This window comes from Natator depressus, chromosome 22 (assembly GCF_965152275.1).
Source record: "Natator depressus isolate rNatDep1 chromosome 22, rNatDep2.hap1, whole genome shotgun sequence".
Lineage (NCBI taxonomy): Eukaryota > Metazoa > Chordata > Testudines > Cheloniidae > Natator > Natator depressus.
The window spans coordinates 10,782,508-10,795,378 of NC_134255.1; the positions used below are offsets into that span (position 1 = coordinate 10,782,508).

At 48.0% G+C, this 12,871-nt stretch overlaps 1 protein-coding gene across 6 annotated transcripts in view; it reads right to left on the reverse strand.

Annotated features, from left to right (window-relative positions):
* The window catches only part of GRAMD1B (GRAM domain containing 1B), a 159,713-nt gene that overhangs the window by 128,340 nt on the left and 18,502 nt on the right, over nucleotides 1-12,871 (reverse strand). For all 6 annotated transcript variants that reach the window (XM_074936705.1, XM_074936704.1, XM_074936703.1 and 3 more), the window contains exon 2: nucleotides 12,531-12,608. In XM_074936705.1, coding sequence (XP_074792806.1) covers nucleotides 12,531-12,608 — 78 coding nt within the window. The remainder of the gene's footprint in view (nucleotides 1-12,530; nucleotides 12,609-12,871) is intronic.

Sequence of the window (12,871 nt, forward strand, 5' to 3'; positions counted from 1 at the left end):
CTGAGACCATCAGAGCCAGCTTCTCCTACCTGGAAACAAGAAGCATTAAAAGCATCTTGTCGTTTCCCCCACATACACACTCCTGTGTATCAGGGGCTGTGATGCAGCTCAACATGACTTCTGTCAAACTTTCTCCCTGTGCAGTGAGACATGCAAGGAACAGCTGGAGGCTTATCTAACCACACAGGGAGACACTGGTCCAGTGGAAAGGGAACTAGGCTGGGAGTTGGGAGACCTGGGTTCTTGTCCCAGCTTTGCCAATGACCTGCTGTTTAACCTTGGACAAGGCACTTCCCCTTTTCTGTGCCTTGGTTTCCCCACCTATGAAACAGGGATAATGATACTGACTTACCTTTGCCTTTTGAGATTCTCAGATGAAAAGCTCTGAATAAGAGCTAAATATTGTTGTTACTAATTATTACTGTTATGTTCCCAAGGGATTTAACAATAAGTATGCTTCATTTTACAACACAAGCTTGGAACAGTAGCCTATGAAGTCCAACGTCTGGCCCATGCCAGATGCGTTAGAGGAAAAAGCACCCATAATGCATTCTGCTGATTGCCACAGGCCTCGAGAATGAATTTTTGAACAGAGCAGTCAGCTGGATATCCTGAAGCATGAACTCTGTCTGCACAACTACAGATCTCAGACATAAAATTATCCGTCCCTCTTAATTTCATGGACAGCACGGGACTTTTCTAAAATTCAGGTCCATCCACCCATATAAGTGGCAACTGTGGAATTCCTCAAGACTGGGGGATATCAGAGCACAAGAAAAGGCTCTACAAAAGAGACCTATCCTGCCATGTCTCCTACCTGCATCTTACCCCCACAGGGCAACAAGAGGGAAAGGGAAGGCTTATCCAGTCCCCCGAATACTTCCCAACCTTGCTGGAGAGAAAACACCCTACCCCAGAGGTGGGCAGCACGACTGGCTCTGGCATGGTAAGGGGGCGGGGGGTCCTGGGGGGCAGTCAGGGGACAGGAGGTGGTTGGATGGGTCGGGGGCAGTCAGGGAGCAGGGGAGGGTTGGATGGGTCAGAGGTTCTGAGGGGGGCAGTCAGGACAGGGGGCAGGGGTGGCTGGATGGGGCAGAGGTTTGGGTGGGGGCAGTCAGGGGATGGGAAACAGAGGGCCTTGGATAGGCGTGGGAGTCCTGGGGGGCCTGTCGGGGGTGTGGATAAGGGTCGGGGCAGTCAGGGGACAGGGAGTGGGGGGGTATATAGGGGGTGGGGTCCCGGGGGGGCAGTTAGGGGCAGCGGTCCCAGGAGGGGGCAGTCAGGGGACAAGTAGCGGAGGGTTGGATGGGTCAGGGATTCTGAGGGGGGCAGTCAGGGGGCAGGAAGTGGGAGGGGGCAGATAGGCGGCACAGACTTCCCTAGCTGGCCCTCCATATAGTTTTGCAACCCCGATGTGGCCCTTGGGCCAAAAAGTTTGCCCACCCCTGCCCTACCCCCTTTCTCAGATCATGGGTCAGCATATCATGGAGGGGAAGAGGAAGGATGACAGAGATGGGGGGATGGCATAACCTTGCTGGGGGCCATCAAATTCCACAATCTGTGCTGATCTAATGAAAGGGATATGAAAAAACAGACCCTATTCAGCTGAGAACAGAGCGTCCCAGGAGCTCATGTAATGGGGAGGACAGATCTTTCTCCTCCTGTACTGGATACATCTCCAAAGGGCAGCTGGGGGCTCCCGGAGCTGGGACACCAGGTGCAAAAGGTTCCAAGCTTGGCAGAGAAAGGAGGAATTTATCTTATTCCAGCCGCTTGTCAAACCTACTTTACCCAACAATGCCGTCCACAAGCAGGCCGTGGCACGCGCTATAATTAACAGCCCACCTCTGAGACACTGGAGGGAGAACAATGCTGGCGTAGGAGGAATTGGAAGCAGGTGATCTTTGCGCCCTGACAGGTCTGCCAACAGCAGCAAATATGCCGGTCCTAGCGAAGCAGTGCAGCTCTCATCAAATCACTATAGCCCGTTCCTGTAAGTCCCAGCAAAAAGTCATAGCACGGGCTGTCTGAGCAGCAGTGGGGGTGCAAGGAGGGGGGCAACTGGCACTGGTACCAACTGAGGATTATACTCCTTCATTGCTAACAGAGGGGAGTTGCATCCTTCACATTTGGACTTCTCCAAAGCTCAGCTATTTGGCACTGTAGCCATAAGGGTCAGCAGATTTTGGATCTGGATCCGAATCAAAATTTTTCCAAAGTTCAGAGCAGGAGTGGGACTCAGAGCCAGAGGTCTGGCCCCATCTCTCATTAACCCCCAAACCCCACCACCTCCAGCACACACACAACCAACCATCCCAGCCCCAGCACAGACAACTCATACATACAAGTCTAATAAATCCTGAGCCACGCAGGGTATGTAAAGGACAATTAAAGGAACCTACACAGATAAACTCCTGGTCAGCGAGGGGTGGGGACTGGACATTGGTTAATGATGGATGAACCAGTTCACATAAAATATTAACCAAACCAAATGGCCACTCATAACCTTTGCCAGGTTCATCTGAAGCCCAAACTACCATCCAGAACCCAACCCCAACACCTTTCCCCAAATTCATCTCAAACCTGAATTGCTGCCCTGCACCTTCACCCAAAAGCTGTCCCACAATTTTTTCCAGGTTTGAAAAGTTTGGGTTATTTTTTTCCCCCTCTCATGATTTTGCATGTGTGTGGCAGCTTCTGTACTTGCTGGCTCAGGCCAGGACTGGGCAGGGAGCAACGAAAAGGCTGGTTCTCAGAGTCTCTGTCTCCTGCGTGGAAGCAGTACTCTCACCGAAAAGCCTGCTCCTGTGAAACTCCCAACCAAGAGGGGTGGATAGTCAGTGAAGTGGCCAGGCTTGGGGTGCTTATCCAAACCTCCGAAAGGTTTGAAGCTCACCCATTATTCCTGGGGACGTCCCTACTTCCACCTCTTCATTTCCTTTTCACCTTCAAAGGCCCCACAAGAGGGTAAAACCATAACCTCCCACAACCCAGCTGGAGAAAGGGTCTCTCCAGAGCCCATCAATGCCAGTTCTCAGTCTGCCAAGGGTCAATCACCAGAGACGGATTCGGGGTGCTCCTTTCCTCCCCAGAGGATGAGTGCATGTGTGTCACCAGGCTCCTGCATGCTGTCCGTCCAGAATGCTCAAGACAAGAGCTCAGCAAGTTGCAGTGCTGCAAACAGACGATTCCTTCAGTGTCGGTCCAGGTGGGCTCACAAAGTCCCGCATGCCTGAGTTGAGTGGGTTGGAGATGTGTGGCCCTCATCTGGGCACTCCCTCAGGGGCTTCCTCAAGATGCACACACCCCTCTTGCCCCAGATCCCTTAAAACACACCCCTGGGCAGGCTCAATAAGCCCAGGAACCTTAGCAGTACTTCTGACAAAGTCACTCTGAGGTTTGCAACAAACCTCGACTGATACAAGTTGCACCCAGCTTGGGGCTTTACTGGGACCGTTTCAACTCAGACCCATCTCTTGCCAGCACACTGAGCTAGGAGCCAATTCGCCCCGAATTTTACACTGGCATGGGGCAGCAGCAGCTGCCTCCTATTTATCCCACTCCGCCAAAACCACCTCCATTCCTTTTCTCTTACTCTTGAATGTCCTTCTCCTTATTAACGCAGGAGACCCCAGTGCACCAGGCTGCCTCGCTCAGAGTAACACAGCAGCAAGACATCCACCCCAGTCACTGCGTGCAGATGGCAGCATTCCACAATCGCTCGGGCTGCCTGGGCAATGGGAAATAGACTCCCTGAAGCTGTGGGAGTGGCAGTGTGAGACAGTCCCGTCTGAGCCTCCATGCACAGCAGAACGGCGACAGGGACACAGGGTGTTACCACCACCACGCCTCTCGGGGGCAAGGGGAAGCAGGAGCAGGCAAAGGTCGGTGTAAGGTCCATTGGGAGCCTCAGATGGAGGAAACAGGCCTGACCTTCCACTTGCTCCCACCAGTGTAAACCAAGAGCAGCTCCTTGGACCTTAATGGAGTTACACTGGTGTGAGAGAGAGGAGGCTCAGAGGCTGCTACACCAGGTTTGGGGGCACATGGGTACTGCATCGGCCTGGGCAGGTGATTAATCTGCAGTCACGATACGATTTGTGAACAGAATGTTTTACCTCTTGAGCTGTCCTGAGATGAACTGTCCTTCCCTGCCCCCCCATTTTGGTTCAATCACTTATCCATCACCCTCTAGCTGTTGTCTATTTCTCTCATCTCTCTTCCCCACCTCCTCTGTCCATTCCTCTCCATTCCCCTCGTCTATTTCTCCCCTCATATCCCCCTCCATGGACTTTTGGATGCTTGGGGAGCAGCACTGATGGCTCTTGTGTGTATGAGCTTAAGGATTTTATTTCCTGCTGGTTCAGCGGCATGGCATTTACACTTCATTTAAGCCTGCTCTCTGCTGTAAGTCCCAGGGGCGCCTCAGGGTCACAATAAAGAACAAGCCTGCAGTTCAAACAGAAGCGAGTGCATGAGTGAGCCTGAACTTGCAGTTCAACAGGGGTGAACAGTTTGGTGTGGTTTGTGAGTAACCCCATCTTGATGCACTTGCTTAAAAACCTGAACAGTACTGTGTACTCATCTCACCCAGGCCTCCGGGGGTTCTCCTACTCAGCCCTAGTCAATCTTCGGGCCACTCCTTTAAAAAGGAGCAGCATCTATGGGCTAACAACATCTGGGCATCACAAATCAGCTCCTAGGTGCTCATGTGGCTATCTGAGTAACTCACTGACATCGGTGAACCCATCCTTACATCACGCCTGTGAGGTAGGGAAGGGATTCTCCTCCCCATTTGATAGATGGGAAACAGAGGCACACAGAGATGAAGAGACCTAAACAGGAAATCTTGGCAGAGGTGAGAACTGAAGCCAGGTCTCCTAGGTCCCAGTCCAGCACCTCAAAATTAAACTCCTTCCTAGTTTGCTTTGCTAGCTTTCCCCTTCTAGGACTCTGAATGCACCTGCACAGTGTATTCAGCCACATCTCTCATGCCCAGACACCTGGATGCACAAACATAATACCCACAGACTGCACCCCAGCACAGGACCCACGCTCAGCCTCACCCACACCTGTCAACTTACATGGCTCTGCGGAAGGTGAGTTTTTTCCTCAGGGAAGACACATGCAAGTGACAGACATGCTTCACTGCTGTGCTGCAGGAGACCTTCTCAGGGCACGGGTTCTGAACCATGGTTTGGCCTTGTGGTACACCAGCCAAGTCTGGTGCCTACATCCCATGGAGTGGCATACCAACAGCAGCAGCCGCAGCAGTCCAACACCAGGGCAAAGTCAGCGTCCTGTCTGAAGGAATCCGAGGACTTCAGCCCTGTGTGAATCACAGCTCCGAGTTTGTTCGTCCTGTCGAGTCAGATCACTTACAAGTTAACTCAACTGGTGATATCCTTGGTACCATCTTTGTTGCTAAGTGAAGGCTGGTAATTAAGATTTGGCTGGACAGAGCCAAGAGATGAGCCCTCCCCAATCACATCTTCCTTTCTGGTATCTTTCCACAGTTGCCCGGTAGGTCCAGCGTCCCTCTGCTGGTGCCTGGGATATCCTCACCTCCCAGCGGCTTCCCATGTGTATCAGGGTGGGTGCAGGTCCTCTCTCTCTCTCTGTCCTAGTTCTGCAGGAATGAGATGGTGCTGTGTGCAGAGCTCTACCTGCGTGTGATGTCAGAGGTGGTATGCTAGGGAGGAGGGACAAGGGTGCTTGATCCTCAGATCCTGGCAGGCTGCACAGGGAAGTTGATTCCAGAGGGGGTACGAACTTGCTTTTTGCTATAGTTAGCAAGACTGCTGAGTGCAGGATCACTTAAGACACGTGCTCCAGCAGGCTCAAAAAAATTAACGCCATACTGGAAGCATGCGCGAGCACTGCCTCTGCCACACAGGTGCAAGCAGGTACATAGCAGCTGGGAGATGCTTTTAAAGGCCTGTTCTTTTGGCATGTGCAGTGAGGAGGGGGGACCTGGGCTGCTTGTATTAAGATTTCCCCAAAAAAGTCACACCAAACTTTTAATGCAGTTTGAAAAACATCACAATCTTCCCCACCACCATCACCACCTTTAATTTCACACAAACTCGTCACACTCCAGATGCAATAAAGAGGTGCTGGCACACTCAAGAGGCATGGCCTGGCAGAAGCGGTGCTGATGCTACATTCACCTGAGTATAACAGAGGCAGGGGTGACTGGCAGGTTGTTCTCTGTAAGTGCCCCTGGGCTCTGGAATGCCCTCTGACCCTGGTCTGAAAGAGCTGGCATCGGCTGCAGGGTCTGTTTGTGTCTTCTGGACTTTCCTGAGAGTTAGGGGATATTGAAGCACTGGTTGGTGCAGTGGGTGGTGTTATTTGTATTCAGAGCTGCTGCTTGGTAGATAAGTGAACAGCACATTTGGTTTTGTCATTGTAAATAATGAGCAGGATACTCAGAGCCTGCAAATGGGGGCTCTTTATTGTTCTTGAAAGAAAATAAAGAAGATCCATGAGAAAGATCTGCCTCACCCAATGTGCAGTCCAGGCTGGCAAATTCAAGCTGTTCATAGAGCCTGCCCCAGAAGCTGAGTCTCTGGGTGCTTATCTGGATCCAGCCCAGACGCCAAACCTCTAGAGATTTCCCCTGTAATGCATAACCAGCATAATGCATTATACAAAACTAAAAAAATGAATGAGACTTTTTGTCAGTCCAATGAGTGTGAACCACTGTTCCCCACCCCAAGAAGAGATTACACCACTGCGCCTCTGCCCTGGAGCTTGACATGATTACAACTGCAAACAACAGAGGTAAAGGCAATTTACCAGCCCTGGATTTAGGTCAATTTAAGATTAGTCTGAGTCAGTTAAACAATACATAAAAATTACTTGGAATTAAACATAAACGGCAGCAATCCTGAGGTCACTGGGGATACTGCCACCACTACTTTATAAGGGGGATATGGAGATCTTTAATAATGACTATACCTGGTCAGCACCTCCACTTTGCACCCCATCTGAAAGGTGGCACCTCCAGCAGCCCAGTCCAGCACCACACCAAAACTTTGGTTCAGTCCAGGCTCAAAAGGGGACAGCACTGTCTACTGAATCACCAGGACACTGCTTCTTTCAGTACCTGGAGACCGCCCTGCCCTGACCCTTCTTAGCCTATAAAATCCCAGCCCAAGGTGATCTGACTTCACATGTTCCCCAGCATCAGACAAAACTCAGATAATATCTAAGCACCTGTCCGCTTTGCTGTCAATTTCCCTGTGATCTAGTAGTATAGTGGTCTCAGCTAGCAAATTATGCCAGGATCAACAGCACCAGAGAGACTAGTAATTGGAGTGAAACATATTGAGGAAAGGGTTAGCTACAACTAGCAGGCACTAGTTCTGAGCCAAACACTCTGTTGGATTATTAATTAGCTCTTTATGGCTGGCTTGCTCTCTCCTGAGTGAGTCAAATCTTCAGGTCCTTACTAAGCTTTGATTCAGTCCTTACACAGCTCATCTGCCATTGAATTAATTACGAGGAATTTGACTTCAACAAGAGTTTGGCTTAGCAGACACTTAGTAAGAAGGATCTCTGATCCTGTGAGAGGAGACAAGTTGGAAGAAGTGCCTCAGGTCATCCTGGAAAGAAGCATTTCCTCCCTCATGTTTTTCATGCCAGCTGTGGCTTAAGGGGCGATGCACTCTCTTCTGCAAGGATAAGAGCAGCTGAGACTAGTAAACACAGAATACAGCCACCCCTTGCAAAGTATTTAACCATCTAAACTTGAATGCAACATCACAAACACATAATCAGCAACCAGCTCCTAACTAGGAGTATATTCATTCTCCCTTTATCACTGCAGCTCACAGTCAGAAAATTAACCAAGTATAATGGCATCTGACTTTATAAACCTGCTCTCTGTTTGTGTTTTTGATTCAGAGTTGCCTATGTGTCTGAGAGGCATTGTGGTGGGGAGAAGGCACTAGGAGGGGGGTGAACTCCATTGTTGAGTGGGACAAAGCCAAGGATTCTTGGTTCTGTTCCCACCTCACTCGTTGACAGGCTGTTTGGCCTTGGGCAAGTCACTTTACCTCTCTGTGTCCCCATCTGTGCAAAGGGGAGAAGCAGAGGGGGCAGCAGGGCTCGCCTGCCTCCCCATTTGCCACCAGAGCCAGGGTGAGTCTGGAACACTGGCAGAAACTAAAATCAGCTTTTGACTTATAAAGCAAGCAAATCTGACCTAGACGCCATCAAGGGAGAATAAAACTGGAAGCCCATGCTCGTCACTCAGCTTTAGAACTTCATGAAAACTACCACCACATGCTGCAAATATACTGCTAATTTTGAAAGGAAAAAAGGTTAAATTAAAGGCTTTTCTGGGAGTCAGGGGTGCCAGAATTTTTTTTTTTTATAGTGCAGGTGCGTGAGAGCCATTGAACCAAACCGTAAACCCATAATGGAAACCACTTCAAGCCAAGCGGTGTGGCAGCACCCCCAGATCCAGCACTTATGTCATGAGTGAAAATGATTGTCAGGGGTTTAGCAGACATCAATGCAGCTCACACTGGAGAGTGAGACTTCACTAAGAGCCTTTATCGTAAGTGTCCCTTCCTAGGGGCTCGTTTCTTTATGCTACCAGACACCAAGAAGGATGTTAAAAGCCTTAGATTGTGATACTGTGCTATTCCCGGGAGGAGCGAAAGCCACATTGCCTGATCCCAAAGCTGAACAGTGTGGTAACAGGACCTAGTCAATTTAAGAAGTCAAAGTTCAGGTGTAGTACGGGACTAGAGGCTGTAATAAAAACCAGGGTTCTAGACCAGGACAGTAAAAGAGGTTGCAGTAACACAGAGCCTGTAGCTCCTGTGTCACAGAAGAAAATGGACTGGGTTCTGATCCAACATGGACTAGGAGATGCAGTAATACTAACTCTTCTGGTTTGGCTGAAATAATAACTAATAAAATAGTAACAATAATAATAATAAAAAAATAATATGCAAAGATTTTATAGGTATTCATTTTTCAGCCTCTTTTTTGCCAATGCTGCAGTATGAAGCAAAAATAAATCCACCCCAAGAGTCTGAAATTTATTAATTTTGGGCTTCTGGAATTGCAAAGAAATCTTTACCCAGCTGCTGGATATCTGCCTTGCATACCTGACAACTGTCCCCAACACAAGAGACAGAGAGGAACAGCTCAATCACAAACTAGGCCTGGTCTTCCCTTAAAATTAGGTTGACATACATATGGAACTCGAGTGTGAAAAATTCACACCTCTGAGAGCCATCGTTATGCCGACCTAACCCAGTATAGATGTGGCTAGGTTGGCAGAAGAATTTTTCCATCGAGCTAGCTACTGCCGCTTGGGGAGGTGGATTATCTAGTGTGATGGAAAAGCCCCTTCTGTTGCTGTAGGAAGTGTCTATATTAGGGCACTACAGTGGCATAACTGTGCCACTGTAGTCCTGTAGCATACACATGGCCCTAGTCTCAACACTAGCCTTGCAGAGGAATCTGGGAATTCAGATCTGGTACAAATTCAGTTGATTGTTTATTAAGCAGAAGAAGAAGCTAATGATCAATTGGCAACGGTGTTTTGTTTGGGTAAAGGTTTGGAAGATAAATGTGGGAAAGGTGACTTCATAGTTTTGACTTGCAAAGCACATGGGGAAAACAGTTCCGTTTCCAAAAGCAACACCTGTGCCAGTGGGTTTCTTCCCAGTGCTCACAACACCAGTGCTGCTAGGCAAGGGGAAAAGCATCTTACATATTGACTAGAACTATACACATCCCAAAGTGGATAAACCCAAAGACTAGGTGAAGCTGAACCTCAGTGTGTACACCCTGAGTTTACACTGGACCAGTAACAGTCTGGTAATGACACATCATTTATGATTTGTCAGGTAAGGGGGCTTGAGTATAAATGAACATCAGGCACATAAGTAACTGGGAGTGAGGACCTCAGGAGTTCTAATCCTTCCACTGCCACATTGCGTGGCCCTGTGCAAGTCATTTACACTCCTGTGCCTCAGTTTCCCAAAACATAAAATTAGGAAATGGCAATTACCTACTGCAGGGGTATTACAAAGATTAATTAGCCAATATTTTTACAGCACTTTGGACTCTTGAGGTGCAGTGCCGTATTTTTTGAGCCAATTCATTCACCTCACTAGAATGGGACAGAAAGGTTTTGAACAGCAACATGGAATCAAGGAGACTGGCAAATGGCTCAGGATGCCTCTTACCTCTTCTTGTGCTCAGTTTTGCTGGATATAGCAGATAAAGATGAGCCTCCAGGTAAAAACAGCCCATCAATCTCTACTGTCCAGCACTTGCCACACCTCCAGTGATACCCTATTTGATAATTTACCCAAGGAAACCCACTTAAAGGCATTACTTTACACTTATGTAGTCCTCCTCACCCAAGAATCTCACAGTGCTTTACAGAGGATGATAAATATCATCATCCCAATGTTTCAGATGGGGAAACTAAGGCACAAATAATGACTTGCCCGAGGTCACAGCTGGGAACAGAATGCAGGTCTCCTCACTCCTAGCTCTGTGCCCTGTCCTACGAGCCCCTATGCCTCTTAGGGTACGACTACACTGGAATAAAAGACCTGCAGCGTGGCCTGGCTGAGCTGACTCAGGCTCCTGGGTCTCGGGCTGCAGGGCTAAAAATTGCCATGCAGACGTTTGGACTCAGGCTGGAGCCCAGGCTCTGCGACCCTGCCACCACAAAATCCCAGAGCTTAGGGTCCAGAGCCTGAACAGCCCAGCGGTCCAAGCCCTACAAGCCTGAGTCAGTTGACCATGGCCAGAGGTGTTTCATTTGCTGCGTAGATATACCCATTAGGTTAGGCACTCAACTACACACTTCTCGCAACCTCTTTAAAGCTATGTGAGAGCAATTTGCATTTTAGACAGAAAAGCAACCCATGTAAAACAACGTATAGCAACCACAATACTCAATCCACGATGACAATCCTTGTCAAGCCACACAGAGAAACTAGACCATGATGGACTGTTCTCTTCCTTACACTGACAGGTATCTCCTTCCTCCTTTCACAGACATTCCTCCTACTTAACATCTGATTTTCCAACACATTATTCTCTTTTCCATCATCTCACTCTTGACCCATCAAACATCTTGGTGTTCAGACTCCAGGAGCCACATAAGCAACTGTTCGCTGTCAAACACATATACTACCCATACAGGCATGTCCCATCTATGAACTATCCAAACTCTTCTACCCATTTAGAGTTTTGCTTTCTTTATCTTCTTATATGCTGTGGCAATGTCCCAGACATCTCCAGATTCCCTGCTATGCAGCAGCACTCAGTCACATTCATGTCAGGTTTCAGAGTAACAGCCGTGTTAGTCTGTATTCGCAAAAAGAAAAGGAGGACTTGTGGCACCTTAGAGACTAACCAATTTATTTGAGCATGAGCTTTCGTGAGCTACAGCTCACTTCATCGGATGCATACTGTGGAAATTGCAGAAGACATTATATACACAGACACCATGAAACAATACCTCCTCCCACCCCACTCTACTGCTGGTAATAGCTTATCTAAAGTGATCGTCAAGTTGGGCCATTTCCAGGACAAATCCAGGTTTTCTCACCCTCCGCCCCCCCACAGACAAACTCACTCTCTTGCTGGTAATAGCCCATCCAAAGTGACCACTCTCTTCACAATGTGTATGATAATCAAGGTGGGCCATTTCCTGCAGAAATCCAGGTTCTCTCACCCCCCTCCAAAAACCACACACACAAACTCACTCTCCTGCTGGTAATAGCCTATCCAAAGTGACCACTCTCCTTACAACCTGCATGAAAATCAAGGTGGGCCATTTCCAGCACAAATACAGGTTTTCTCACTCCCCCACCCCCATACACACACATACTCATACTCACATTCATGTATTATCAGTAACTGATCAGATATCAATATTATCAACATTTGCTACGTTAAGAGGATCTGTTCAATATTTTCTGTGACTGTAACATAACCTGCATTTACATAAGTGTTGCTTGCTGCATGTGCATTGTTATACGTATTGTTACCTGTGTTTGCAAGGCTAACTACCTTCACCTGGTGTGCATCCTGTACTGATGGTGTCACTTGTGTTTACAAACATTATCTACATTTGATGTGTTACTTGATTTCATCTTATTACCTCTGATTGCAGGTTCCTCCTTCTGTGTTTCCACTATAATTAGGTTTTCCAGTTTTAGGTTTAAACTGACAACATCCCAAAGCAAAGTATACACTAACAAATACCCAACATTCACTATATTTGCAATGGTGAGAAGTGTTTGCAGAGAATACAAATGATGCATTCTTGGTGCAAGTTCCTCACTAGGAGTGCAGGACTTTAGGGGATAGGGGTTGGGGGTGTTACTTGTTAACATCATTCAAGAAAACAGTTTTACACCTAAAATATGAGCCATAATTTGCCTGATAATAAACAAACAGCACAAACCAATACCCACATTCAGGCTGAGCAAGATTACCGTCATCTCCCCAATTCCCCCGCTGCTGGACAGGCCTACCTTTCGTCACGCATTCGGGGACTCAGGAATCGGGATGAATCGTCATCATGGCTGCTTTGTTGGCTACTCTGCTGGCTGCTGCAGAAAAAGACAGAAAGACATAAGCAGTTAGAGATCTGGATGGTCCAGCTGCTTCACCCACCTAAAGAAAAAAGGAAAAGAATTAAACTACACAGAGTTAGTACTTGTCTACACAGTGCGTGCACTGATTTCACTGGATTAGTTTGAAAAGTATTTTAGTTAAACGAATGCAGGTCTCATTGTGTGGACACTCACTCTTATCAATATAACAGTGTCCACACAGAGTTGCCGCAGTCTAATTATATTGATCCAAAATAACG